General features: G+C 41.8%; 1 protein-coding gene across 6 annotated transcripts in view; it reads left to right on the top strand.

The window, feature by feature from the left end:
- The window catches only part of grm5b (glutamate receptor, metabotropic 5b), a 75,228-nt gene that overhangs the window by 3,303 nt on the left and 44,066 nt on the right, over nt 1-27,859 (top strand). For 2 of the 6 annotated variants that reach the window (XR_008573168.1, XM_054794469.1), the window contains exons 1-6: nt 8,334-8,538; nt 14,391-14,859; nt 15,043-15,477; nt 15,552-15,666; nt 22,881-22,955; nt 23,127-23,301. Coding sequence is in view for 5 of the 6 variants with exons in the window: in XM_054794469.1 (XP_054650444.1) it covers nt 14,707-14,859; nt 15,043-15,477; nt 15,552-15,666; nt 22,881-22,955; nt 23,127-23,301 (953 nt within the window). In the remaining variant the exon portion in view is untranslated. Of the gene's footprint in view, nt 1-1,842; nt 1,968-3,910; nt 4,048-8,333; nt 8,539-10,076; nt 12,337-14,390; nt 14,860-15,042; nt 15,478-15,551; nt 15,667-22,880; nt 22,956-23,126; nt 23,302-27,859 lie in introns of those variants that run through there. The other 4 variants (XM_054794471.1, XM_054794473.1, XM_054794470.1 and 1 more) reach the window with 4 other exon arrangements.

Below are 27,859 nucleotides of genomic sequence, written 5' to 3'. Positions count from 1 at the left end.
AGAGGCAGCAGCCTAAGCAGGCAAGCCCAGACTTCCCTCTCCCCAGCCACTTCGTCCAGCTCCTCCCGACAGATCCCGAAGCGTTCCCAGGCCAGTTGGGAGACATAGTCTCTCCAACGTGTCCTGGGTCTTCGCCGAGTCCTTCTACTGGTCGGACGTGGCCTGAGCACCTCCCCAGGGAGGCGTCCGGGAGGCATCCTGCCTCATCTGGCTCCTCTCAATGCAGAGGAGCAGCGGTTCTATTCCGAGTCTCATCTCTAATTGAGAGCCCAGCCACCCAACGGAGAAATAAGCATTAATAAAATAAATCTATTTGGTGTTGCAATTGTTCTGTAGGAAAAAATAATATTATGTTGCGTTCTTTACAATATACTGCCAAGTAAAACGTACCATTATTAATGATTTAGAAAATGTACAAGTACTCAATCAACTTCCATTGTTTTTATTGTAAAAAACAACAGTAATGGCGGAAAACAAAAAATAAATCAAAAGGGTGGGGTAAGGTAACAATGCTGTTGATGCACTATTTTACAATGATTAATGAATGATTGAATATTTAAAAATAAAAAATAACAAACTAATATATAGTGGTGTGAAAAAGTGTTTGCCCGCTTCCTGATTTCTTTTTTTTGTGTACATGTTTGTCACATTTAAATGTTTCAGATCATTAAGAAAATTTAAATATTAGTCAACGACAACACAACTGAACACAAAATGTGGTTGTTAAATGACACTTTTTATTAATAAGGGAGAAAAAAAAAACCCTACATGGCTCTGTGTGAAAAAGCGATTGCCCCCCAAAACCTAATAACTGGTTGGGCCACGCTTAGCAGCAACAACTGCAATCAAGCATTTATGATAACTTGCAATGAGTCTCTCACAGCGCTGTGGAGGAATTTTGGCCCACTCGTCTTTGCAGAATTGTTGTAATTCAGCCACACTGGAGGGTTTTCCAGCATGAACCGGAGCAATCACTTTTCCACACAGGGCCATGTAGGTTTTGATTTTTTTCCTCCCTTAATAAGAAAGAGTTTCATTTAAAAACTGCATTTTGTGTTCAGTTATGTTGCCATTGACTAATATTTAAGTTTGTTTGATGATCTGAAGCATTTAAGTGTGACAAACATGAAAAAAAAAAGAAATCAGGAAGGGGGCAAACACTTTTTCACACCACTGTAAATGCAAGGAATGTTGAAATTGTTTTATAGGGCAAAAATAATATTTCATGTTGCAGTCCGTCATTACCATATATCGACAAGGACAATTTTTCATGAAGGACGTTTTGGGAAATTAAAACATAAATTAAAACACAAATAATCTAAACTATATACAGCAAAGTTATTACATGCACATTTAATAATATTTAATGATTAATTGGAACAACAAATGAATGGACCATGCAAAAGTGTTTGACAATGTCTCATTATGATAGTTACGGCCACGTTGTTCAGCGTGACTATCACTTGCACAATGCAGGAATAGACATGCCCCGCCGCCCCCGCCCATGCACTTGTCCTCCCCGGGCTGTGTGGACCTGCAGCACACAATCAGGCTGAAGGTTTGTGTAGAACTCGGGATCACAAAGTAGTCACATGCTGCCGCAACCCAGGCACGGGATGCGGCTTATCTGCGGCAGGAACGCGCTGGAGCGCACAGGAATGAACATCACAGGACAGACCTGACCGCAGGGCTCCTCTGGGAGGCAGGGTCTGCGTGTGTGTGTGTGTGTGTGTGTGTGTGAGAGAGAGAGTGAGCTCGCGCTTCTTTTCTAAGAATTCTTCTATAAATTTGATCACATGATTGAAGTTCAAACGTGTAATCATATAACACTCACTTTTCCTCCAAACAGACACAAGAGGGCAGTGTGGTCCCAGGATCCTGAACATGCCTCAAGGGAGTCAGAAGGTCCAAAACGTCACCCGAGCGCCCCCCCCATCAAGAAAATCACAGACAAAATACAACCACAGGTGAATGTATCATAGTTATTCATGTATTCTGTCTAATATTCTATCTGGCCAGCAGCAACATTTCATTTAAATATGCATCCAAAGCCTTCCAAAGAAAGTATCTAATATAATGGGTTAAATAACTGGTTCATCTATCTATCTGTCTGTCTGACCATCCATCTTTCGATGTGTTTTTGTTTTTGCCTAACCGTATTGAAGACGTTCAAATCATGTCATGTCAAAATAAGACTTTTGTCGCACCTGCATCAGCAAAAAAAACCAAACTTTTTACTGGTCGAAGGCCTAAAATATGTATAAAACAGAAACTGGTACTATAGTCATTCATACTTGGTTGGTTATCTTGTCATCAAAAGACACATTTATTCCCTGACATTCTTGTCTGGTGCCTTTTTTTGTTTTTTTTTCTTGATTTTGTCCCACTTCGATTGTGAATATGATGGCTGAGTGACAACCTTGTAAATCAGCTGTGTGTCCATGGCAACCACTCTTATTTTGAAACGCCTTCGTGTAATTGATTTGCTGCCTGTGACACTGACTCTCTTGTGGTCGTGATTTGCGGAGGAAGGAGTGTGTTGAAAAGACCATTATACCCAAAAGATATTTATATGCCTGTACTCCACAGTAATATATTTGCAGTGATTACACACATACAAACGGTGTCTTTGTTGCAGGTTATGTTTTGGCTCCACTATAGTTCACTCATTCTTTATGTGTATATTATACACAAATATTGGAGTAGATTGGAAACTCCTACGGTATACTTCTTAATCCAGTTTTCCGGGGATTGACACATGGTCTAGTTTATTACCGTTTAAGTATTTATCCATTTATTGGCCTAAAAAATGCAAGCATCTCGTTAAGGAACTAACATTGGTGTGCATACAGTGTATGAGAGCTGATTCATTACTTATGATCTTAGGGGGTTCCAAACCTGTTCTATCTAGGCCCGAATACAGTACAGCAAATTGAAGACCGGGGGGTCACTTTGATATTCTTTATCTCTTATATGTACATCAAACAGGTTCAAACCAAGTTGTGAGTTAAATAAACACTGGTACATTGAAACATGTGAAAACCGAAGCCATTTTATTATCATTAGCAGACAACAAACATAACTAATGCGTGTGTTACAAGGGGCGGAGCTTACAAGCATAAAACAGGAAGAGGGCGGGATGTAATGCTTGCAGGCTACCCGGGGCGTAACTTCCACTGCGTTACTTTTCACAGTATGGCCAGATTGCTTAGGATATATTAACCTAAAGGCAAAATTAACATTTACACAATTAAAGAAAACATAAAAATATCAACGTGGCCCCCGCGTCCTGTGACTTTCCACTATTCGTCGGAAAATGTGGTGAAATAAGGTTTGGACACTCAGAATTAGCATTATTTCACGTACAATAGGGTCTTATTGTTATAAGGAGTTGAGAAGACTACTGCACAGCCGCAGACTTAGAATATATACAAACTAAATGTATGTGTAAATGTGTTTGTTTGTGGTCTGCACTCTCATATGTTTTTCCTGACAGCCTATTTGTTCATGTCCAAACAAGATAAAACACTAAAAGGGAAGGGAACAAGAGAGAGAGATAGAGGTCACAATTTGTACGACTATCACTTCCTCACAGCGTCCAGCCTGCGTGTGGGTTTGTGTGTCCATGTGCATGTCTATGCGCTTTTAATGGTCGACTAATCTCAAATGCATTTGGCTGGCAAATTAATCCAAGCCTTGTCATAGCCAAGCTCTAAAATCCCCTCTATCCCATATTACCCCCTCCCTGGTTCCCTCTCACTCTTTATCAGTATCCATCTCCAGATGGTATCATGGAGGTAGGTGTGAGAGCTGGAGGCAGTGAGAGTGGAAGAGACGGAGAGAGGTTGGGTGGCCTGTGACGCCAATGGAGTCTCCTCATTGGAGCAGTGTGCTGAGAGAGAGAGAGAGAGAGAGAGTGAGAGGAGGATGGGTTCATTTGTTGCCATAGTGAAAAAGTAGATTAACCACAGCAAACAGTGATGCCATGATGGACGCATGAAGGATGTTGTTCTTCTCCAAGTCCACACACCTGTCCTGTAAGCAAAGGTATGCTTTCCACTCACTGGACACGTATGCACTGGAGGCTCATGTGTTGGAATGCATCTTCTACCAGGCAAAGTATCTCACAGAGGAATTGTTTTGCTCATACATTGTGACACAGTGCGGTTACAGATGTTGTCTTTACATGCATTTTTGTGTTTGCCTGCATCCTAAAACTGCATGGAATCTACTCAGGCATGGTTGCAACTAAGCAAAACAAACATAAATCCGAGTTATACCCGCAAAAGCACATGTGGAAATCATGTTTGGATTAGATTCTATGTTTTATGTTTCTGTGTGTTTCTTTTAAATGTGTTTTTAATGCTTCATGGTTATGATTGAAAGGTGGTGCAGGTTAACGGCTCTTTATTCCTGTGACCACTACGACACTTAAAACACTATTGATCTATTCCCTCCACTGCGTGGTTATCCACCGTACAGCGTCGCCTGGCATCATCAGTGAAGAGGGGGGCAGCATGCAAAGTCACATGCAAAAAAACCCAACAAAACATGTAGTGTAGTGTAATATGTTGATATATTGATCTTTTTCTGATGAATGCGTTGGTTGGAAGTAATACAAATATTTATAAAGGATGCTCCTTCCAGGCACAGGTTTAAGTTGCATGATAATGTAAGTCAGCAAATTGCTAATTGATTGTTATTTTTATTTGAAGAAGGGCTATCCAAACTCTTCCAGGGCCATATATTGAGAAATGAAAGCATGCAATGGCCACATGTAGATGATGTAGATATGCTCAGAAGTTACATATATTTCAAGAAAAAACTGCATCTCAGCTTTGTGATGTAAAGAGTATTCTGAACTTCGGTCTTTGCTTTTTTTTTGTTGTTGCTGCTGTTGTTTTTTTCTTAAATAATGTTCATAAATGTTCTTTTTGTAATATTATGACTATTACCATAATGTTTTGACTTTATTCCCATATTATAACTTTTGCCCCAATGTCATTTTACATAAATTATAACATTATTTCGTTTTGTTGCTTCTCATAATAATAATAATAATAATGGACTAGATTTGATTTAGCGCTTTTCAAGGCACCCGAAGTGCTTCACAATGAAGTGAACCCATTATTCATTCACTCCTCAGTCACACACTGGTGGTGGTAATGTACATCTGTATACACAGCTGCCCTGGGGTAGTCTGATGGAAACGTGGCTGCCAGTACACCACCGAACATTCATTCACATTCATACACCAGTGTGGGCAGCACTGGAGGCAAGGTGGGTGAAGTGTCTTGCCCAGGGACACAACAACGGTGACTTGGTGGAGGGAGCAAGGGTTGAACCGCCAGCCTTCCGATTTCTGGACCTCTTGAGCCACTGCAGCCCCTGATATTACGACTTAAAAAAAAACAAAACATTTTTTAAATATAACATAACAAATAACATATACTTTACATATTAAAAAAAAATATTTAAACTCTAAGCTACTAAAGTGACATTATTTTTCCTCATAACATTACGAGTTTATTCTTGTAAAATTGAGACATTTTTTCTTGTTAGAATATAACTTTTTTTCTCTTAACATTTTGACTTTATTTTCATAAAACTACAGCTGTTTTTACCATTTATACTTTTTATTTTTATTTTTTTACTGTTAACTTTTCTTCTAGTCATTATGGCTTTATTCTCGTCACATTATAACTTTTGCTTGCCACTTTATGTTGTACAGTCTCCACTTGCTCTGTCGCGGTTCACCTTTCTCAGATTCGCTGTTTCACAGATTTTTTTGTGTGCTTCTTTTTTGTTATTACGGTGAATGAACGCTGTTACAGGCCCAGCCCGGCCCTTTAAGGAGAATTACACCGCATCTCTGCACTGTCACTACGCAATGCGTACCCGGAACGCAATCGGTTCAACTGGGTTCTACGCATGTGCAGAACGTGTCTACATCCGGTCGGCCTCTTTTGCGGCAGTCACATGTTAGGCGTGTGTAATCTACGCCATCCGTCGAGCTATTTTACGGCAACAAGATAGATAGAATAGACAGAAATTTGACAAATGACAACATAATCAATCTTTTTTTTCTTATGTCACATCCACGGTGTGAGTGGACGATTTATAAACCCTTTTTAAAGTTTTTTTCGCCACTGAATAAATAAACACCGGATAAAAACCGGATATGTTGTGTACGTCTGCGCTGCGTGCATTACGTAAGTTTTTACGCAGATCAGTTTTGGTGGATGTCATATGACGATAGAAACATCCGCATGCTAACGAAGTATTTTAACAAGAGTCACTTATAAAATAACCTCCCAATATATGACATATATGAAGAATGGCTATTGACCATTTATGTTCGCACAATAAAGTAATAACTACCACAGCATGTGATGTCGCAGAAGCGCTGTGGTAAAAATTGGCTGAAGGAGGAAGTGACGTAGTCCTCGCACATGCGTGGCGCCGATTGCATTCCGGGTGCGTTTTGCGTTGTGACATGCACCGCCCATTGTTTTCTACATCCTGATTGGCTGTAAACTATAGTCAATCAATCTCCTTTGTGCCGCCCTGCCGTGTCTCCTGCGTCATGGCTAGCTTGCTTGCTTGCCAGCTTGTAAGTTAATCTTCGGTTCGAAGGTGGTGGACTGCAACAGGAGGATTACTGCAGCAATACGTTTTTACAAGGACGGAGAGGCACGGTCACATGAGTGAAACATGCATGAGTGACTTAAACAATTCTTGTGTCCGACCTGTAAGTTCCATCCATCCGTTTTCCGTAGCTTAGCTTGTCTTAAGTGTTGCGTGTTCTGATGTGACAGTCTTAAATAGATTTGATTTAAAGTATGAAAATTACAACTTATAATAATACGAAAGCCAAAAGAAGGCTTGGCGTCCAGCAAATAGTGGAAACCTCGCCAAGGTAGCCTCGTCTAGCCAAACCTACCTCGGTGCACCTGTTCACTTGACATAGCTGGCAGCTGCGCCTGGAGCGAGAACCTCCCAGCACAGCAGGTAGGAGAGGACACCTTTTTGGTGAAATAACTGCTGTAACGCTCTGAAGTGTCAAATGAGGTGTTGCTTTAAAATGTGGGTGTACGAGCAGCCCCTGAGCTTTTGTGAAGTTTTGAAGGTGTATTTAAATATGTCAGTTATAACAATTAAGACTGCCTGAGACTACTTTCATCCAACTTGCTAAAATGCAAAATGGTTCATTTGGCGTGATAGAACACACGAAGAGTCAAAGTTGCTTTTAGGGTTGCTCTTGCAGCCTTTTGCTAAGCGACTCCTTTGTACTCAATGCTCTGAGCGACGCATCGTGGTGTCCCCAGCAAGGAAAAAAATCAGGCTCCCAGAAGAGAAGCAGGAGAGGGAAAGCAAGCTAAAAGTAGGCAGCCAAACGCTTTACTCATGTTTTTTTAGTTCAGCCCAAATGTTCAAGCACATTATGAAATACGGTGGTTTTAATCAAACCTCCCACGTTTCATGGAAATTTGTTATTAATTTGTTCCAAAAGGTCAGACAAAAACGGAGGCATACTAAATCTGAGGTAATTTTTCCCATAGGAAATAATGAAAAGCCAATTAATCTGTTCCAGACACATTTTATAGAGAATAAATGTAGTTTCACACGCAGAAAACAATGCAAAATTATTATAAATGACGAATGGAACTTATTGTTGACGCACACTTCCCGTACATCCTGCTGAGGTGGAATTCAATCGTGTTTCTCACCTTCTGTATCAAGTTGCTGGCACTTGCAACTTTCTTTGGCCCCATGGTGGGTTATTTACAATAAAAAAAAGTACTGACAGTGAGTCAGCAGCATGTAGGCTGCTTCATTTGGAAACTCGATTCCGAAAGTCGAACGATATGCTATAGGCAAACAGGCTAGTTTTTTTTTTTCCACTTGCAATATTGTACGGCAACGTTTTGGCAAAAATGTTCTATGAAAATCAGAGCCTGAGGTTTGACTTTATTTTGTTTCGCCTCGTGTGTATAAGGTCCAGACATATGGGGGGGACAGAGCTGCTTGTACCTACAGGAAGGAGCTAGGTAGAGAGTGAATCAATAGAGGGAGCAGTCAATCAGATCTGTAACACTTTTTATGAAGGTATTAAACTATTTAAGGATTGTTTTACAGTGGTTACCTTCAACAGCATAAATACACTTCACATTGTTTTGTGTTACTTGTTTAGAATTCACGAACCATAGTAAAACAACTTTAGGGTAGGCAGTGTGTTTGTATGGCGGGCGACGGGGGGGTTAAGGTGGCGTGGGGGAGCTTTTATGTATGGGGGGCTCAGAATTTGGAGCTACGGCCCTGTGCGTGAGTGCGTGCGTGCGTGTGTGTAAGAGAGCAGCGGTTGAAGGAGAGGTGTTTGGAGAAAGGCTCAGGTGTGCGTGACTGGAAAACGGAGGAAGCGGCGGCAGATGCAGCTGTGGCGTGTTTGACATTGAACTGTGCGCCATCGCTGCGATCTGCTCCCTTCACAGATTGCTAAATTGCGACCTAATTATCAAGCGGAGCCAGACGAGGAAGGTAAGACTTGCAGCCTCGGCACCAATATCAGCATGGACTGTGATTGAATTTTAAATTCACGTGGAGTCGTCTCCAAATTTGCAATACTTTATCACCCCCTTCGGAAATCGTAACGAATATAGAAATGAACCAGAGCGTACGCGACCTCCCCGACTGAGAAGAATTGATTGAGACTGAGAGAAGCAGTCGGTAGCATGTGGTGTATTTTATTCAGATATCGTCGTGCTATTTGAACAGGACATCAGCAATGTTTGCATTCATGTGCATTTCACACTGTCCCTGTCACGTTGTGCGTTAAAAAATCACGTAAGTGTGGAAGGAGATGCTCACTCCCAATGCGGCTTGGTGGGCGCATCGCTGCACCATGCGTCTTTATTATTGACTCGCAGAGAAGACGCCTTTTGATGAGTTGTTAATCACCTTTGAACGTGTGAATGAAATGCTCACAACTCGTACGCTACCTGGCAAATTGTGCATAAAGTGATTTAGGATGAGCTCCTGTGCAGGTCTGGCACACCTTGGTTGATCGTGCAGCTGCAGTAATAGCAGGTAAAGTCCACGCTGCCGTAGGACTTATTGGAAACAACGACTCCACATGTGGCCTGAGTCTTTCTTTCATTCCCATGGGCGCAGTCCCTAGTGTGCTTGCAGTACCCAGCTGTGTGTGTGCGTGTGTGTGTGTGTGTGTGTCTGTGTGTTTTTACAGTGACATAATTCTTGGTTCAGTGTTAAGGTTAAGGTATTGACTTTGCCGCTGTGTGGTGTCCAGAGAAACAGATGGTGCCCTTTAACGTGTGATCAATCCTTTCATTATCAGCTTTTTGATAATTCCATTTTGGATAGATACATCTTGTTTAAAAGGTAATTAGCTGTAACTGGAAAGGGCAATTTGACATTTAAGCACGTTTCATCATAATCATGTGGTTTGATTTTTCCGTGAGGGTACAATAAGAGGAATGAGTCCAGGCACCTGAGATGCACGTGAAATACATATCTCATTCACCAAATTAGAAAGTCACATGCTAGTAGATCATTTAACATTATGATTGATGAACAATTAGAGACACACGCTGGTTAATCTCCCATTTATTTAAATCCTGAACAAAATTGTTTCCGTAGTATTGGAAGTGGAAATGATCAGGGCAACTTTTTATGTAACATTTTAACCAGCAATGTCTGATATTGGCTTTTTTACCGATAACCCACATGCCGATATTGTCCAACTCTCAATTTCCGATTCCGACACCGATATGTGTACCATCACATATCTCCCATCGTGGAAGGACTGGACTGGACTTCTTACCTTATTATGTGTTATTATTATTTATTATGTATTATTGCACTACAAATTTGACGTGATCTGTTCCGTATATCTATCTATCTATCTATCTATCTATCTATCTATCTATCTATCTATCTATCTATCTATCTATCTATCTATCTATCTATCTATCTGTCTATCTATCTGTCTATCTGTCTATCTGTCTATCTGTCTATCTGTCTATCTATCTATCTATCTGTCTATCTATCTATCTATCTGTCTATCTGTCTATCTGTCTATCTGTCTATCTGTCTATCTGTCTATCTGTCTATCTGTCTGTCTGTCTGTCTGTCTGTCTGTCTGTCTGTCTGTCTGTCCGTCCGTCCAAAAACCCAATACCGTCACACACACTCACATTCTTATGCCAATAATTGGCCAATATCATCAGACATCCCTATTTTAACATTTTCGGCTGTCATACAATGTTGACTCCTCAATGTAGCCATATTGCATTGAGCATCCAGGAAAGAAGCACGCGTACCGCTTTTGCCGTTATGCTGCCACCGTGTCCTATTTCTTTCTAGCTCTGTGGTTATCATCACACTTTCTGTTTGCCATCACCGATGTGCTTCTCTGGTGACATCACACAAAGGCCACAGAAAGAACTAAACACACCCGTGGAGGGAATTGTTTGGACGCTCCCATGCGACTTCACGCGTGACTGTGGTTCAAACTGTTTTTTCTCATTATTTCGGCTGACCTCCCCTCAGGGTGGTTTGAATTTAAATGTTCAACGGTAATTGATATATCAATCCAGATCAATGAACCTGATGAAGCCGCGGCTTGTTGCAGAATTCAAGGAAAGGGCAAGCAATGATTGATGCGAAAGAGCGAGTGAGACATAGAAAACTATTGCACCATTCTGGGATGTACTTGTTGGTGCTTACGTGCAAAAAATATGGAGCCCTATCATGCTTACCCTAAAGCCCTCTTTCCTTACAAGAGAAAACCATCCTTATCCCTTGTGTGAGTTTGTGTGTGCTCATCTGTATACAGTAGAAAAGAATACGTCCTTATTAGTCCCGCAATGGAGAAATTCAGCTCTGTGTGGGGCACGGTAATAGTTTTCCACCTTTATTGTCTTTAAAAGTATCACACACTTGAAATATGAAAGTAAACACTTTCATTTGGCTGACGGAGTGTTTTAGTAATACTTTCTTGGTCCTTGTATGGAGTGACAGCTTTGTGTTTTAATATACAGTAGATCGCAGCGTTCCTTAGAGGTTACGATCCGGGACCACCAGCAGATGGTGGAAATCAAATTGAGACGCTCAAAAAACCCTCCTGCTAACTTGACGTTGACATTCTCCTCCGATTTCCGATCAACATTTGCAATAAAAGTGACTGTTGCATTAGATTAGATTTGAGTCCCTCCCTGTTTCTCTTAAATTGCCATTGTTCACCCATCACACAATCCAGGTTTGAGCCCTCCGTATGCCTCTCACGCTTATTAAACATATTTAAATTACAAAATGTGTAGGCACTCACAGCAACTATGGTGCCTTCAAAGACCGCTGAACAAAATGTGAAATCTGGCTTGATGGAAAAAAATAACAACGAAGCATAAAGACATAAACGTGTAAAAATAGTTTTTAAACAGTGGTACATGTATGCTGTGCGTTTTACCTGTATTATCACGTACTGTATGTATAAATTACCGACTTATGGTGAATAAGATGTTTTCTGCGAACAAAAAAAATGCCTTTTTTTCGAGGAAAAAAAAAATTGGGCCAAAAATCTGAGAATTTGCGGGGCCATGATTGCTGAATCGCAAATAAGCGGCTGTTCAGTTGTTTTGTCTCATACTGGCGTAAATAAAAATACATTGGAGTTTACAGACATCCCATAGCATGATGAGACATACAGTAAGCTTTGCATGTATTTTGGTATAAAATGCCCCGAGAATTGTCCCACTTTAATGCAAAGCTCCGGCCTTTGGACCAAACAAAGCACTTCCTGTATTAACCATGTACATATGGACGTGCGATGTGGATTATTTTCTTTCTAAATTTCATTCTAGAGGCTTTTGTAATGCCGTTGTGTGTAGTCTGAATAGATTTAGAAATGCCTAATGGTGTGAACGGGATGTTTGTTTGGGGATAGAGGATTTGATTTTCTCCTCCATTCAGCGCCAGCGAGGCCTACGCAACAAGACAGAAGGTGATAGAGACCCAGTGTGTATAGCGCTGTGTGTGTGCGTGTGTGTGCTTGTGTGTGTGTGTGTGTGCTTAGCGTGAAAATGAAACACTGGTAGTTTGTCTTCAGTGAGTGGGTTTGTGTGGCTGTGTCTCAGAAAGGGAGACGGCGGAGAGAGAACGCTGCTGTGTGACTTGTTCATTATTGGAGCCGCCGTTAGCCAAGCTGCCATCCTGACACCGACATTTTAATTACATTGAGTGAGACTCATTCTCCCCTGTCACCTTTTGGAATTTTTTTTTCCTTTTGTTTTTTTGCCTTATCTGTAGCTCTCACTCTTGGTAAATATGGATTCCCATCTCTCCTTTCTTGACCTAATTGTGTCTTTTACTGTCATACTTTGTCTCCGACTTAATGCATCATTTTTGCCCTTCAGATTCTCTTTTTATTTAATCTTGTTTTTTTTTCTCTCCCCCCTTCTCTCTGTATAGTAAAGCTTTGGTGCTGATACGCACATTTCTGTCTTGTGTGACTATTTAAAACAGTATGACACATTCTCCGAACCTGCAGAGATCTTGACAAGGATCTTTTATTTTATGTATACTTTAAAATTGTGAGTCGTAGATGAAATGGAAATGTCATGGCTGCAATTGTTACATGACGGACGCGTCCATCCATCTTCCATGCTGCTCACCCTCATTAGGGTCGCAGGGGTATGCTGGAGCCTATCCCAGCTGACTTTGGACGAGAGGTGGGGTACACCCTGGAATGGTTGCCAGTCAGTTGCAGGGACAAATTAGCATTCACACTCACATTCATACCTATGGACAATTTAGAGTCACCAATCAACCTAACATGCATGTTTTTGGAATTTGGGAGGAAACCCGAGTATTCGGAGACATTTTTTTATTGGTTATTCTTACCGGGGTGCTGCAATGATGTCAGCCTCCCTCTGGGCTCTGGAGTCCTCTTGCTTCCCTGGTGGACAGAGGCAGCATTGCAGCGCCCCGGCAGGAATAACCAATTAAATGCTTTGCTGGGGCTAAATACATTATGGGAAATAGTTCAAATATGTATTTTTTTCTTTTAAACCCGTCTTGGTACTTTCGGTATTTCTTAGGTACCGTTTGAGTGTTAAGTTGCTGTGTGATGAGTTTAGCGTTCGCGATTTCCAATGGGTTGACAAGCTCGTTGTGAGATCACTTATAGCCTGTGATTGGCTCCTGCCAAAGAAAGAGCCACTGTTTCCTCACTGACTCGCGAGCGGCACAGTATTTAAACTATTAGTAGGAGTTCTGAAGTAAAGCGGCCCTTACATCCCGACGTACGTGTTACCACACGCATGGGCTCCACAATTTTGGGGAATTTGTTGGCCGTGGCAAGCAGGTACAGGAAGTAGGATATCAGACTGGTTATGGAACAAGTGATTCATGACGCCCACATGCTTGACGCTCGCCCTCCGTTGGTAGCTTTTAGATTGTGAGTGCAGTGTGCGACTCGTGCGTGCTAGGTGTGCTTCATGTCAGGCTGTCGTACGTTTCACTCACTGGGGACGTACATGTGTCGGCATCGTACTAGGCTCGTGCAGCCCTCTCACTTTGATTGCAAGATGGGCGTACTGGCTTCCTACGGCACTTACGGCTATCGTGAGCGGGAGAACCAGAGTGTACAGCGGGAAGAGATGCTCGTCGGCTCGCCGACTAAGGTGCATTAATGTCGGATACGCTATGTGAGCAGCCGCCGTGCGTCCACAGAGGTCCGGACTGCCAGAGTGTACAGCTGGAGGAGGAGCCGCTGCCGTGAATGCGCAATGCACACGATATACTTTTAAACTTGTGACACACGCAAGGGTCACACACCCCTCCTCTGCCTTGCCCTTGCGACCTGGCATGCATGCAAGGTTTTCCTGCATGCACGCAGAAAATAATTTGCATTCCAATTTTCTTCCTACGGGCTTTGCGTGCTGTTGCGGGTATGAAAATCCGTGCGGGCCACTTGCGTGTCTCTTGCGTATCTCTTTTCCTTATTTTTGCACGTAGCCAGCACATAGGAGCACGCATGTCGGGTTGTAAGGCCCGCTTAAAGGAGAAGTCACGAGATTAGAACAAAGCCATAAATGAGTCGCACCGCTGTATAAGTCGCAGGCTTCAAAGTTTAAGAAAAAGTTAGCAGCTTATACACCGGAAATTACGGTAGATTTGCAGGGACACTATAGTTGGTCATATCAAGGACTATTTATTTGCCTGCACGGAGCTGCAAACGTTCAGATTTTTGTTTTGCAACATGAAAGATTTGTTATGAATCAATTCCATGTAGTGTCTGTGGGGGTGGTGCTTCTGTGCCCTGCTTCAGCTGTAGTGTTTGAGATCTGACGCTTTCCCCCCCCTCCTTGCAGGTTTATGTGAACATGTCTGTCTGTCACCACCTACTTTGGACACCAACTCTGCCTTTCAACGAGTGCAACCTGGACTTGTATCAGCTACCGAGACTCAGTCAAGATTTTCTGTTAAGTTTCCCAGGTTGCACTGCTGCACCTGTCACTGTCGCACCGATGGTCCCACATTGAAATCTGAAGACTCAAGGAGAAAAGTCAGAAGAAAGGAATGAGTTAAAACAAGCTGAAACAACCTTTTGCCATGGCCAGCAATATTGTTTCTGTGATCCTGTGATCACACCTTTTTACTTCACGTCGTCTCACTAAACGGGCCAAGATGATGCTGTGGCTCCTGCTCCTTTCCATTTGGGTGGCACCTGAGCAAAGCGACTCCGCCCAGTCCAATGAACGGCGAGTTGTAGCCCACATTCCTGGGGACATCATCATCGGAGCGCTTTTCTCTGTGCATCATCAGCCTCCTGCAGACAAGGTTAGTTCAATTTTATTAATCAATATTTTTCTTGTTTTCTTTGCTCAAGTTGAAGCCTTTCATAAAAATGTTTCATATTTGAATGTATACCTGTACAATTACGTATTCCCGAATAACGGAGGCCATAAAGTATAATTGACTGTGCGTACCTGCCCCATCTAATCCTCATCCTTGTCTGTCCAGGTCCATGAGCGTAAGTGCGGTGCGGTTCGAGAGCAGTATGGCATCCAGAGGGTGGAGGCGATGATGCACACACTGGACCGCATCAACGCAGACCCTCACATCCTTCCCAACATCACCCTTGGCTGTGAGATCCGCGACTCCTGTTGGCACTCCGCTGTGGCTCTGGAGCAGAGTATCGAGTTCATTCGGGATTCGCTGGTATCCTCGGATGAGGCAGAGGAGTGGGGTGGAGGAAGCCCCTGGGGGGGAGGAGGAGGGGGCGGATCAATGAAGTGTGCAGACCCCTCTGCCACTCCCATGCGAGGGAAAAAACCCATTGTGGGTTTAATTGGGCCAGGATCGAGCTCAGTGGCCATCCAAGTCCAGAATCTTCTGCAGCTGTTCAACATACCACAAATTGCCTACTCTGCCACTAGCATGGATCTTAGCGATAAGGTGGGACTGTTGTCATGGAAGAAAATATGAATTGAAATGCACTCGATGCTCTATTGTTTTTCTACATGTTTCAGAGCCTGTACAAGTACTTCATGCGGGTGGTGCCGTCAGATGCCCAGCAGGCGAGGGCGATGGTGGACATAGTCAAGAGATACAACTGGAGCTATGTTTCTGCCATAAACACTGAAGGTACGACATCCAACACTGTCTGTACACCCCTTTCAGTTTGTACCCAACAAAGACACAGACGAATACTGGAAATGCTGTAATTATCACGCGGGCGTTCATTTACCTGAACCGGGATGGGAAGATAATTGGGGAGGGTTTCTGTTTCTGAAATTTCACACTACTGTGTATATAATAAAGTAAGATTTGAATTTACATAATACTTGCAAACGGAAGTAAAAGCAGAAAGTAAAGTAGCTGTCCTTGACGACATGGTCCTCCATTAACGAGTACATTGCACAACACAGCAGGAACACAACCACCGTTGTAGATAAAGCTACTGGATGCTGAACACAATACTTCAAATGCAGCTACTGCCATCTTGTGAAGTTAATAATTCCATCAGGAGGTTGCCTACAGCCACAGCTGTCAATGCCAATGTTTTTTGACTTTGCGATAATGAGAGAACCCCTTGGTCGTTTGCTTTTGTACAACGCGCACCTGGCGACTATAGGAGAGTCGACATGTAATCGGAGGTGGGTAGAGTAACCAGGAACTTGTACTGAAGTAAAAATGTGAAACAGAGTCACGTGACAACGCCCAAGGCGGAGGTCTCTCTGACAAACCAAAACAGGTAACTTTTGCAAGCAATAATAGATAGATAAAGATAGCGAACAGAATGCAACTCCATGCGGCGGAGTAACAGTAGCGTTTCTTCTTTGCAAAAATACTCAAGTATAAAATAAAATTATTTACAAGCACAATCTATACAAAAAGTTACTTAAGTAAATGTAACGGAGTAAATGCAGTGCGTTAATACCCACCTCTGCGTTTACCGTAATTGAATAGCGCTGTTAAATTACACGCTTCTCACTTAGCCCGTGTTCTGTCAAGCCATGCACCCCTCATCGAGTTGTGCTACCTAGCGCTACTGTACATGCTCATAAATGTTCTAGATGTGCATCCCTTTTGAAGGAATATTTCCTGTGTGGACGATCTCTTGGATAAATAAGGCTATATTTGTGTATTTTGTCATTTACTATCCATGTTTTATACTCCAAGCTATTATACGATGACATTTTTGATTTATTAGGCTATGAGATTCATGTAAAGATGTCGAAAATCTACATATATAGCGTCACCTACTTAGCCATTAGTTAAATAGCTGCATCGGCAGGTGAATTCCGCACTATTATGATTTATCACTCGCACATGTCGCGCAACGAGGTGCATGGCTGGACAGAACACCGGCACTTTCAGTATGTCTCTCTACATTAATGAATAACTCTTTTGATATATGAACATATCGTGTGATCATGTAGTGCCTAGAGTAATGGGATGGCGTCCTGCTTCTCATGCTGTTATTGATGGGCTTATTTGGTGTCCTCAAATGCTCTCTGTTGCTGATGTATGAACTTATACATGTGAAGACCTTTCACTGTACCTAGCTTGTATCGTAGCAAGGCATTTGCTTAAAAGGTTCTTTTTGTCTGAGGGGACTTGTTAGGCGTATGAAGCCAACGCACTGATCTTTTCATTTCCTCAGACTAGCATGTTTGACCTTGCAACAGATCTTCAAGGTCGGGCGCCGCTTTCTCAAACGCAATCACTGTAAGACACCCAGAGCCTGACAGGGAGGGTAGGAGAGAGAAGATGGCAAGAATTAGAACGGGGAAAGGAAAATGAGGGAGAGAAGCAGTAAGGGCGGGGGGGAGGGTTGGTGGGGGGGCTAGTGTGGGGAAAGGGGGACGTGGAGGGAGAATTGGATGGGCGTGTGGAAGTAAAAAGGAAGAGGAGGCAGAAAGGGAAAATGGGAAAAAGCAATGATACTAATGGTGTGTGCGTGCGTGTGTATTTGTGGCTTCCATGAATGGAGTGCTTGGGATAGATAAGAGGCTGTACAGGAACTGGAAACTGGGGAGGAAGAAAGATGAGGTGGGGGTGGTGATTCACGCGCCCATTAATTTCCAGTATTAATGTAGCATCTGGATGGAAGATGATAGACGCTCATATGCAAGAAAGTGACTAATACACTGAAGGTTACATCGATCATTTAATGGTGGTGGTGTTAATATGCTGGTAATATTTATTTCATACAGGATCGGACCATGATTCATATTACACTATTTTATATCTCACAATAACAGTTAATGTTTGGTTGTAAAGTAGGTAATTAATTCATTTAGTAGAAATTAATTGGTAATTTGATTCCGCGGGGATGAGCAAAAAGGCAAATCATAGCAAAGTGTGGGCTATCGGCTGTCTTGATCATGAAAATTGACAAAATTTAGGAGTAACAAATGATGTCTTGTTAATGCAATCTGTCTGACATAACTACTTTTGCGGCAAGCGACAATTTCTCATACAGGTACGCCAAAAATGAGACACAACACAGACTGTATGTCTATTCCACTCTACAGTATGAGATCTCACCTATTAGAGACTAAATCAAAGTCAAACAAGACACAAGCTCAAAATTCAGCTTGACACGATTTTTTTATTCCAAATCTTACAGCCCCACTTTTAAAATGATGCACATGTTGCCATAGAAACTGTGCTCATCAAAATATTCACTATTTTTAGTGCTCTTTCATGTGCTGCAGAGCTCTGGGTCTGTTCAACTGGTTGCATTTTGATTCCACTGCTTATTTCTATAGAAGGGTATTATTATCGATGTCCACTATTGAATTCGGTCTCATGTATTCCTCTCTGTCCTTGGCTCACTTCACCTCATTGGGCTTTATTGATGTGAAATTTGACAAAGTGTCACCCGAGTCGTCCAACAGTAACTGATCAATTTCCCAATAAATGACGCCTTCAGCCTTCTCGCCACCTTCTGTCTCTTGCGCTTATTAGCTTTGGTTCAGACACGGTGAGACTTTCCTCTTTGTTTTACGCCATACTGTATAAACGTGGCAAGTTGAACTACGAATAACTTCACAGGAAGTAGGAACTGTAGGAAGAAGTGGAATGTGCTGCATACAACATTGTACTGATGAATAAGAGACGCAAGGGTGACAAAATCTGCTTGTTTTGGCATTGTTTCCTTAGGATGCAGATCAGTATTTCCCATAGACAGTAATCCCTTGTTTATTGCGGTTAATTGGTTCCTGACCTGACTGTGATAAGTGAATTTCCGTGAAGAAGGATTCCTTATTTATAAATGGAATATTTTCATAGTTAGAGCATAGAACACCTTTTAATGACCTTCTAAATACAGTATGGTTTTTAACATTATTAGAGCCCACTAGACATTAAATAACACTCCTGTAGTCACCATTACACTTATATTACCCATTATAGGAGACATAATAAGAGTAAACAAGCCATTTAAGACATAAATAAGACTCGTGTGTGTCTTGCTATGGGGAGCTGAGTGACGTCAGGGGTTCAGAATTATTAGGGCTGACTGAGCCTGTTGTGAGACAATTCAAACCTGCAATAAAAGCCTGTTGTTCCAGCGATCGAGTCTGGCGTTTGTGTGTCTCACCAAACATTACAGTAACACTACTGACACCCAGTAACCAGTGTAGAACACTATGCGTCTCATCGTTTGCTGCTAATAATTGGCCATATTCAACCACAAAACAGCATGATTTATTAATTAATTTAAAAAAGAGCAATGAGCTAAGCAGTAAGTTCCCCACTTGGGACCAAAAAACTGCCCAGACCACCAGGTCATCGCTCAGCCTCCACCCTCAGCAGGAAGGAAGGGGGTGGATTTAACAATTCTTTAGGGTGGTCAGGTGGGTACCCTCCTTCACTTGTGTTTCGATGATAGGCTCCCTGATAAGCCCATGGCACCTCCAGAGAGCTCATTGCCAACACCTGGCGTCCCAGGTGTGTGCCCCCGTCTGCTTTGAGCCCAGCAAGGGTCCTTGCGCTTGATCCGTAGCCACTGGCTGCTTTTTTTTGGCCGCTTCAGAGACTGATCTTATTGTCTGTCGCACAGCCTGTCCATGAATGCCAAGGTCTTTCATAAGCCTGATGGTAGAGGAAGCCACAAAACATCTGCATCCAACGTCAGCTGGCTAGACCTTGGCCTCCATCCTCTATCCTCCATCCTCGTTGTTGTGCATCTGCTGCCACATCTGTGTAGCGCAGTTTCTTTCGTTCGCAGGCCTCTTTGGTGGAATCCTCCCATGGGACAGTGAGCTCTATGATGTAGACCACCTTTGGTGAAGGGGTCCATAGCACCAAGTCTGGCCTGAGGGTGGTAAAATCAATACCACCCAATCTGAAACTGAGCATCGACATTCAGAGCTATTTACTGATTGAATAAGCAATGCAATCGGACACACCTGGGCAACAAATGTTCCTATACTTTTGATCGCATGACAAACAGGGTGGGTTAAAAAAACCCATCCTATCTTCTGAGCTGTGCATCCGATCCAGATGTAAGTATCTTGGAATAAAATCTGAAATGTTCCTCTGGGGTCTACAGCAAAAGCAAAGAAATTGACCTCACTGTTCCAATACTTCTGGAGGGAACTGTTCCAAAAACTGCATAAACAAAGCAAGCCCTGCAGCAGATTGGAGGTTCTTTTGACAATCATTTTTTAGTTATTGCTTTCTTACTACCAGCCAATAATATCTGCAATAAATATGTACCCCCTCTTCTAACGTCCTCTGGTATGTTTCCCAGGCATATGACCTCAAAAGAAGTTTTTATCTCTTTTCTGATGATGTGTTTAATTGCAGAAATAACATCTGTCCAATACGTAACAATTATTGGACAGCTCCGTAAAATATGACGGTGACCTGCTGAGTTTTCCCCACATAGTCTCCAACACCGCATAAGTTTGTCGTTGCTTTATTCTGGGGGTAATAAAGAACCTCAGGTTGTTCTTCCACATAATTGTCTCCACAGTGGGGAACTACGTAGTTGTAGTATACTGTGTTTTACATACAGTATGTTTGTCCAATCCTCCTCAGTTACTTTTATGTTTGCGTCTTTTTCCCACCTATTTTTGATATTGTAGAGAGGCCTTTCGCTTCTTGTAGGGAAGAATACGTGTTTTTATTTGTTTTTCCATCAACGATATCAACAAAAATCTGTATGAGACCCGCATTTACTCCCTTTGCAGTTTTAATAGTTAGTTTTTCAAAATAGGATCTTAGCTGTCGGTATCTAAAAATGTGCTGTTTCTCCAAATTTTCATGAGCTGCCGAAAGGTTTTCAGTCCCACCCCCCCAGCAGAGACAGTACAGTAGGACGAGATTCCTCCACTTATCCAACTGCTTGAATCTCCAAACCATTTTGGCTGGAAGAACGTCAGAATCATAAGCCACCCAGCGTAGGATTTATGCTGATTTTTCAAATTTTGGATCTCTAAATGTTTTATTCCAAATATTTCGGGGGACTGTACTCCATTTGGAGGGTTTATTTAGACTTAGTTTCTGGAGAATCTTGTCCCCTTTGGTAGACGCAAGAGGTTTTTTCCAAACGGGTTTGCTCTATTTCTCGCCATTTTGCTTCAATATTAGGATCGCACCAGCAAATGAAAGAACGCATCTGTGCAGCTTTATAGTATTCTTCTAAACACGGCAGTGCCATCCCACCTCTGACCCTGGGCAGTTGCAAGGCCGGTAGTTTTATTCTTGGTCTTTTCTTTTCCCAAATAGAGTTTTTCAGCTCAAGTAGTTTCACTCCCGACTAGACTATAAGGGACTATAAGGTGTTATATGTTTGCCGTCCTGTCAACATGGCGAGGAATCGCTTAGTAATGCGTTGTGTGACCATTTTGTGTTCATGTATGTGTTTTTGTTTCAGCTCTGAGTGACATGATGCAAATGTCACTGAGCCTGTATGTCTCTTGAGTACAGTATTAGTTGGTCTGAAAGCTACACTATGTGCTTGTAACTCTAAATGTGATGCGAGCTATCAAGGAATCAATAGAAACTGGCAGAGGACAAGCAAATGTAGACGCATTCCACTTTCAGATGTTTTTGCGTCCTGTTTTTTCCCCCTCTGGTGAAGCATTGGCAGGAGAGGAGAGTGCAGATGAGGGCAGAAGAGGGGTGAGAGAGAGCAGCTTGTAAAGATGGGGGAGTGGCCGGCAATATGTGACAAGAGGATGAGAATGGTAATTGAGAGGCATACCGGAAGGGGAAGAGAGGGAGGGCAGGGGAAGGAAGTCGGCGGAAACGAGATCCAAAACACTTTTACTCTCTCTTGTAAAAAATAAGACAGTCAAGCTGGAGGAAGGCGCTTGCGAAGTGGAACTCATCCGTGTGTTACATGGGTTAAAAGCCTGCACATTTACACTTTATCATATGTTGCAATGTGTACAGTTTCTTCTCTTTCTTTGTAAATAATAATAATAATAATAATAATAATATCTGGTAACGTGATGTAGGGTGACCTGTATTCACATCCTGTCGTGAAATGAGGGGGTGAGTATTTGTGTGTGAGGAATCATCTGAAAATACAACCCTCCTGTAAATTAAAAGACCAGTATGGGACTGCACATGTGTAGAAGACGGCGTATCACAGAAATCGCTCACGTAAATCCCCGTTGAGACCAGAGTGAAGTAGGTTACAAGGTTTATCGATTCTGATGACGCTCACCCTTTGTGAGCGTGTGTCTGCGTCCGTGTTGGGTTGGAAGGTCTGCACCATCTGTCTCCTGCTCCTCTCGCTGAGAGACTAATTGCAGGACTTTATACTTAGCTCAGCCACAATCGTCATTGGCATGCACCCCCCCCCGCATTCACATTATGTTTTGGCCTTTCTGCCTTAATCTGCAGTCTCTTTTTACTTAGTCTGAACCTCCCACTTTTTGTCCTTGTTCCTTAATAGCAATTATAGTGCAGAGAGATCAGGGGTGCCTACTTTATTATTGATTACACACAGCAAGAGAGGGACATATTATGAGTGCTAATCTGTTTGAGCGACGTTCAGACACCCCCGGTAGATAGATGGATTTGTGATCTTCACTTCAATGAGCCCACAAAATGTGGAGATAAAAGGAAAATGGGGCCATTTTAGGCAGGGAAATCCTATCTTCCTCTTTGCCAGTGTGTACAACCTGTCATTTGCATAAATTCCAGGTCACCCACTTTCTCTGGCAAAGAAATGGGTGCCACAGTGGGGAGACAATTTCTCTGACATAAATTTGAGATTAATGAATTGTGCTTGGGCAGGCGAGTCGGGGAACTGGGTCGGTATGTCTGTCCCATGCCTTTCTCTGAGTTGTTTCCTCTCTACCTTGTTCTCATCTTCTCTGTCTTTCTAGGCAACTATGGCGAGAGTGGGATGGAAGCATTCAAAGACATGGCAGCCAAAGAGGGCATTTGCATCGCTCACTCTGGTAGGAGATGAATGCAAAACCAACTGACGTAGAAACGTAATGATTCAAATATTCCCATGATGTCTAATATTACATTATCGGCTATGATGGTTCACTTAGGAAATGCATGAATCAAATAAGTTGGAATGCATCACACACCGTGCTTGTTTCTGTTGGACATGTCTGCTTCAGGCAAAATATGGAGCAATGCTGGAGAGCAAAGCTTCGACCGACTGGTGGAGAGGCTGCGGGCCCACCTGCCCAAGGCCAGGGTGGTAGCATGTTTCTGTGAGGGCATGACCGTCCGCAATATCCTCATGGCTATGAGGCGCCAGGCACTGGTGGGAGAGTTTCTTCTTGTCGGCAGGTCAGTAAAGCTACTAAGTTCAGTTATTCATGTCAGTACTTCGTTTCCTAAGTACAAAAAACGAACACTAACTTATCCAATGATAACACAGTCAACTATGATTATAACCAGTTATGTTGGTGCACATCTTCACCATGACTCATTCAAGAGTGAGAGAAGGAGGGTGACCACGACAGATGGAGGGGCAATGTCTGCATTCCCTTGTCAGCAGTCTTGTTTTAGAGGCTTATAAATAATGACAATCACATTGAATAGTCAGTATTCATTAAAACTCCACAAATAACCTAGTTATTTTTAGGAAATGTACACAAAGCTGGATGGCCAAATTCTAAAGCAATCGCATTTATGTTTCTAAAGCTCTTCACAGAACAGAATTTAGTCACAGTCGTCGTCATGTGTGAGCGCAGTGTGTGGTGACCTTAAAGTCATTTCCACTCAATGATAAGTACAGTCATGGAGAAAATGATTAGACAACCCTTGTTTTCAGTTTATTGACCCATTTTAATGGCTGGTACAACTAAAGGTAGATTTGCTTGGACAAATATAATGCTGATAACAAATATAGCTTATAAGAGTTTAATTTAAAAGCTGATATCTGGCAACTTCCATGGTTTTCTTCATAATAACCAAAATCACATAAGTTCCCACATGAATAGCTATAGCATTGTATTGACAAAATAATGAACTCTTATCAGCTATTTTTGTTGTCATTGTTATATTTGTCCAAACAAAAAGGCACCCTTAGCTGTACCAGGCATTAAAATGAACAAGAAAACAGTATAATCATGTTTTCCATGAGTGTATGCAGTAGAAGCCAGGCGATAATATCAGTAACGAGCCAGCCTAAGTGTGTCTATGCACTACATATTTTGCATCCAATTTGCATCTGCTGTCACATCAAGACACATACCAAACGATTTGATATCATTTGACAACGATGTTGTAAAGGCAAAAGCTATTAAACATTTTTTGTTGTGGTTTTACATTTGTTCTCACCACCCTACCCTACCCTAGTGCTACAATAAGTAAAAAAAGACTTTTAACTGTTTATGTTTGTGTGTATGCATGTGTCCAAAGTGCGGCACATTCTGAAAATATAATTGAACAAGAAAACAAACAGCAAAAAATGGAAAAATCAACACAAATTTAATTTGAGTAAAGTCAAAATATTAAGAGGAAAAAGTTGTAATCTAACAAGCAAAAAAAAAAAAAAATTTACAGGGATAATGTTGTAATATGACATTTTAGGAGCATAAAGTTGAAATTTTAGAGAAAAAAAGTTATACTATTACAAGGAACAAACAAACCAAATAAAGTTGTAATTTTTGGAACATTAGGTACGACAAAAATTATTATATTAGAATAAAGTAAAAATATTATGGGAATAAAGTCATAATTATGAGAAGAAATTTTAAAAGAAGAAAGCTGAAATAGTTGGCGAAAAAAAACACCCGAAATGAAAAAAAAAACAGCAAATTTTACAAGAATAAAGTCAAAATATTAAGAGAAAAAAGTCACCTTGTAACAAGAAAAAAAGTTAATATTAAAATGGTAATATTAGAACAAATAATGTCATTTTAGTAGCACTGAGTTGAAATATTTAAGAAAAAATACATTCAGATGGGAAACAAATAAATCAAAATAAATTGTAATTTATGAGAAAAAAGGTTGGGGAAAAAGTTATAACATTGTGGGAATAAAGTCTAAATATTATGGGAATAAAGTCTAAATATTACGAAAAGGAAATTTACATGGATTTTTTAAGAAAAAAAAAGAAAAATTAAAAAAAAAAAAAACAACAGCAAATATGGTGAAAAAGAGCAGACCGAAGTTCATACGAATAATACGTGTTTTCACTTGCATCTCACCTGCCTACATCTTCACCTACATCACAAAGCTGACATGCACTTTTTTCTTGAAATATGCACAGCTTCTTAGCATATGCACATGTTTTGCTTTAGAAAATGTCAAAGTGACCCTTGCATCCTTTCATTTTCCAGTATGTGGCCCTTGGTGGATAAAGTCTGGACGCCCCTGTTCTAAGCGTCTTCGAATTTTGTTGCTCTGCCAGCTATGCAATTACCAAAAGATGAATACTAGTTTTTGCACCGAAGCCAGAAAATATACACAGACAACAAAAATGAACAGAATAGATGAACTGTCACGTGCGTTGCATTTGAACGTCTCCAGTGTAATTCTGTCCTACTCTTTCCGCAGTCATCTTCGCTGTTAAACTAAAAACATCGTAGCAGCATCATTCTGTTGTCCTCGCCTCCGTGATGCTCATTATCATCATCACGTGCATCCTAATCACCATCTTCACCACCACCACCATCATCATCATCAGCGTCACCCTGCTGGGAGTGAGGTAAAGTCTTGCTGTCCACTCTGACACCTGAATGGTCTTCACAGAGTAGAAGAGTACGAGAGGTTTTTAGAGTTCAAAGAAGTTACAATTCATTATTGACTGAGTAGTTAGAGGGCTGCTGACTTTGAAAACCCTGAAATGCTTTAACTGCTGTTAATCTGGAACACGCGATGCAACTGTAATTGTCTAATTTGTGTTTTGTCCCAGTGGTGTTCATTCAATAACCATCTGCTGGACTGCTGATTTTGCATGAGTAGGCTGGAATAAATTCCCCGTACCCAACCACCGGGAACTGGAAATTCCTATTTACATATGTTCAGGGTGCAGCACTTGCCCTCCCGCCTACTGTATTGCCAGCCAGTCTGTTTTGATTAGTTCAGTTAATTAAACCTCAAAACTGTCTGTAGATTGGAAGTGGTCATGGGTGGATGCGGTGCTCACCGGAGGTCTGTAGGAAGAAATTGTGATTATCCCTGTCCTGTTGGGCACACACTCTTAAACACCGGGATAATTGCATTACCACAAGAGCACACAGATGATGATAAAGATGATTATTCACTTACCACTGATCTGATTACAGTAACAGTCTGATTACGTTTAACACCTCTCTGCATCACTGGACTAATCAAGGCCACCTAAATGACCATTAGGATAAATATAACGATAAATGTCTGACACGCAAATTAGTAGTCATTAACTTCTATTTGGTTTTTGCTTTTTTAAAGCAAGCATGTGCGGTTTCCAATCGTGATCAAATCAATTGATAGTGTTTTAACACTCCTTTCGGAGTCCTTTGGTCCCAAGGCTACAGACCTAAAAGCGAACAGCGGAACTAGGACAGATATCTATAGCTACATAGTACACACAAATACCACCCACACATCTACACCCATACGTCAGTACAAGTGCGTTTTGTTCACTCATGTACATGAAAATCAATTGAACAAGGCTGTGGAAGGCAATATAAGAAACATCCATTCAGATTTATTTTTTGTATTTTTTTTTAAATTTCATGTATGTCACATTCAGAGGTCACATCAGCCGGCATGTGTCAGCATTAATTATATAAATGTCAGGCAATAAACTGCAGCGACGGCCGTCAAATAATGTACAGTGGATCCCAGTACAGTTGCGATTTAGCATTCACAAACCCGTAAATTCTGGGATTTTTGGACAAAAAAATCGTTTTTTTTATTGTTTCTTTTTTGTATGAGAATTGGCGAGGGCATGTTTCTTTCAGAAAATGCATCTCATTCACCATAAATCAATAATAATTTCTTCATACATGACAGTAAAAGCATCAAATGTACATAAAATACATAAAATGTATACCCTGAATATAGCATACATACACATCATGTACATACAGTATACATGATGTGTGGCTTCAGCAGGATTAGCTTCTAGAGTTAACTTTCTTAAAGGGGACCTATTATACTAATTTTGGGGCCTTTGTATTGAGTTCTGGACTCCTATAGAGCAGCTCCACACGATAACCCGCACAGAAAATTTTCTAGATCACCCAGACTTTGCACCTCTTCCTGCAGTGTTTCTGTGTAATTTACTCCACCCCCGGTCCATCCTCCAGGTACTCCCACTGTGATTGGTCACACTCCCAAGTGGTCCTGAGGACTTCCGGACAGCTGCCGAACCCCTTTTGTTCGATTACTTACACAAAGTAAGCTTGAGCTTCGTATTGGCCCATGTTCACCAAACTGTCCCGTGTGAAGTGCTGGTGACAGATGAGCATATTTTTCTTTTGCTGGCCGGGAGTCAGCAACTCCAGCCGCTTCTGTCTGATGCTTGCCTCTTTAGGCGCACCCGAACAAGCATTTCCTGGGAGCCACTGCTCGACGCGTTAACACCGTAAACAGAGCGAAGCAGAGCGGGGGTGCTTGGCATATAAGGAAGTCCGGGTTGCACTGACGTCAATAGAAGTCGGTGTTAAATGCAGAGTGCAGAGCCATCCAAAACTGCTTTCAGGGCTCACTTCCAAATGCGCAGACCTCATTATCTGACGCGTTGGCATCGTTTAACACGAGAATACAACACTGTAACAACATTTATAGGTCAGAAAAGAGGGAAACGCCTCAAAATTTGCAGCGCAAGTTAATATATGATCGCAGAAGTCACAGGCAAGCAGTGTGGATTATGTAGACGCAGCTTGGAGAAACGCCATCTCCGTCAGCC

The sequence above is a fragment of the Dunckerocampus dactyliophorus genome, chromosome 12 (genome assembly GCF_027744805.1).
Source record: "Dunckerocampus dactyliophorus isolate RoL2022-P2 chromosome 12, RoL_Ddac_1.1, whole genome shotgun sequence".
In the NCBI taxonomy this organism is placed as follows: Eukaryota; Metazoa; Chordata; class Actinopteri; order Syngnathiformes; family Syngnathidae; genus Dunckerocampus; species Dunckerocampus dactyliophorus.
The sequence above is the reverse complement of the archived record's forward strand: the minus strand, read 5'-3'. Positions and strand labels throughout refer to the sequence as shown.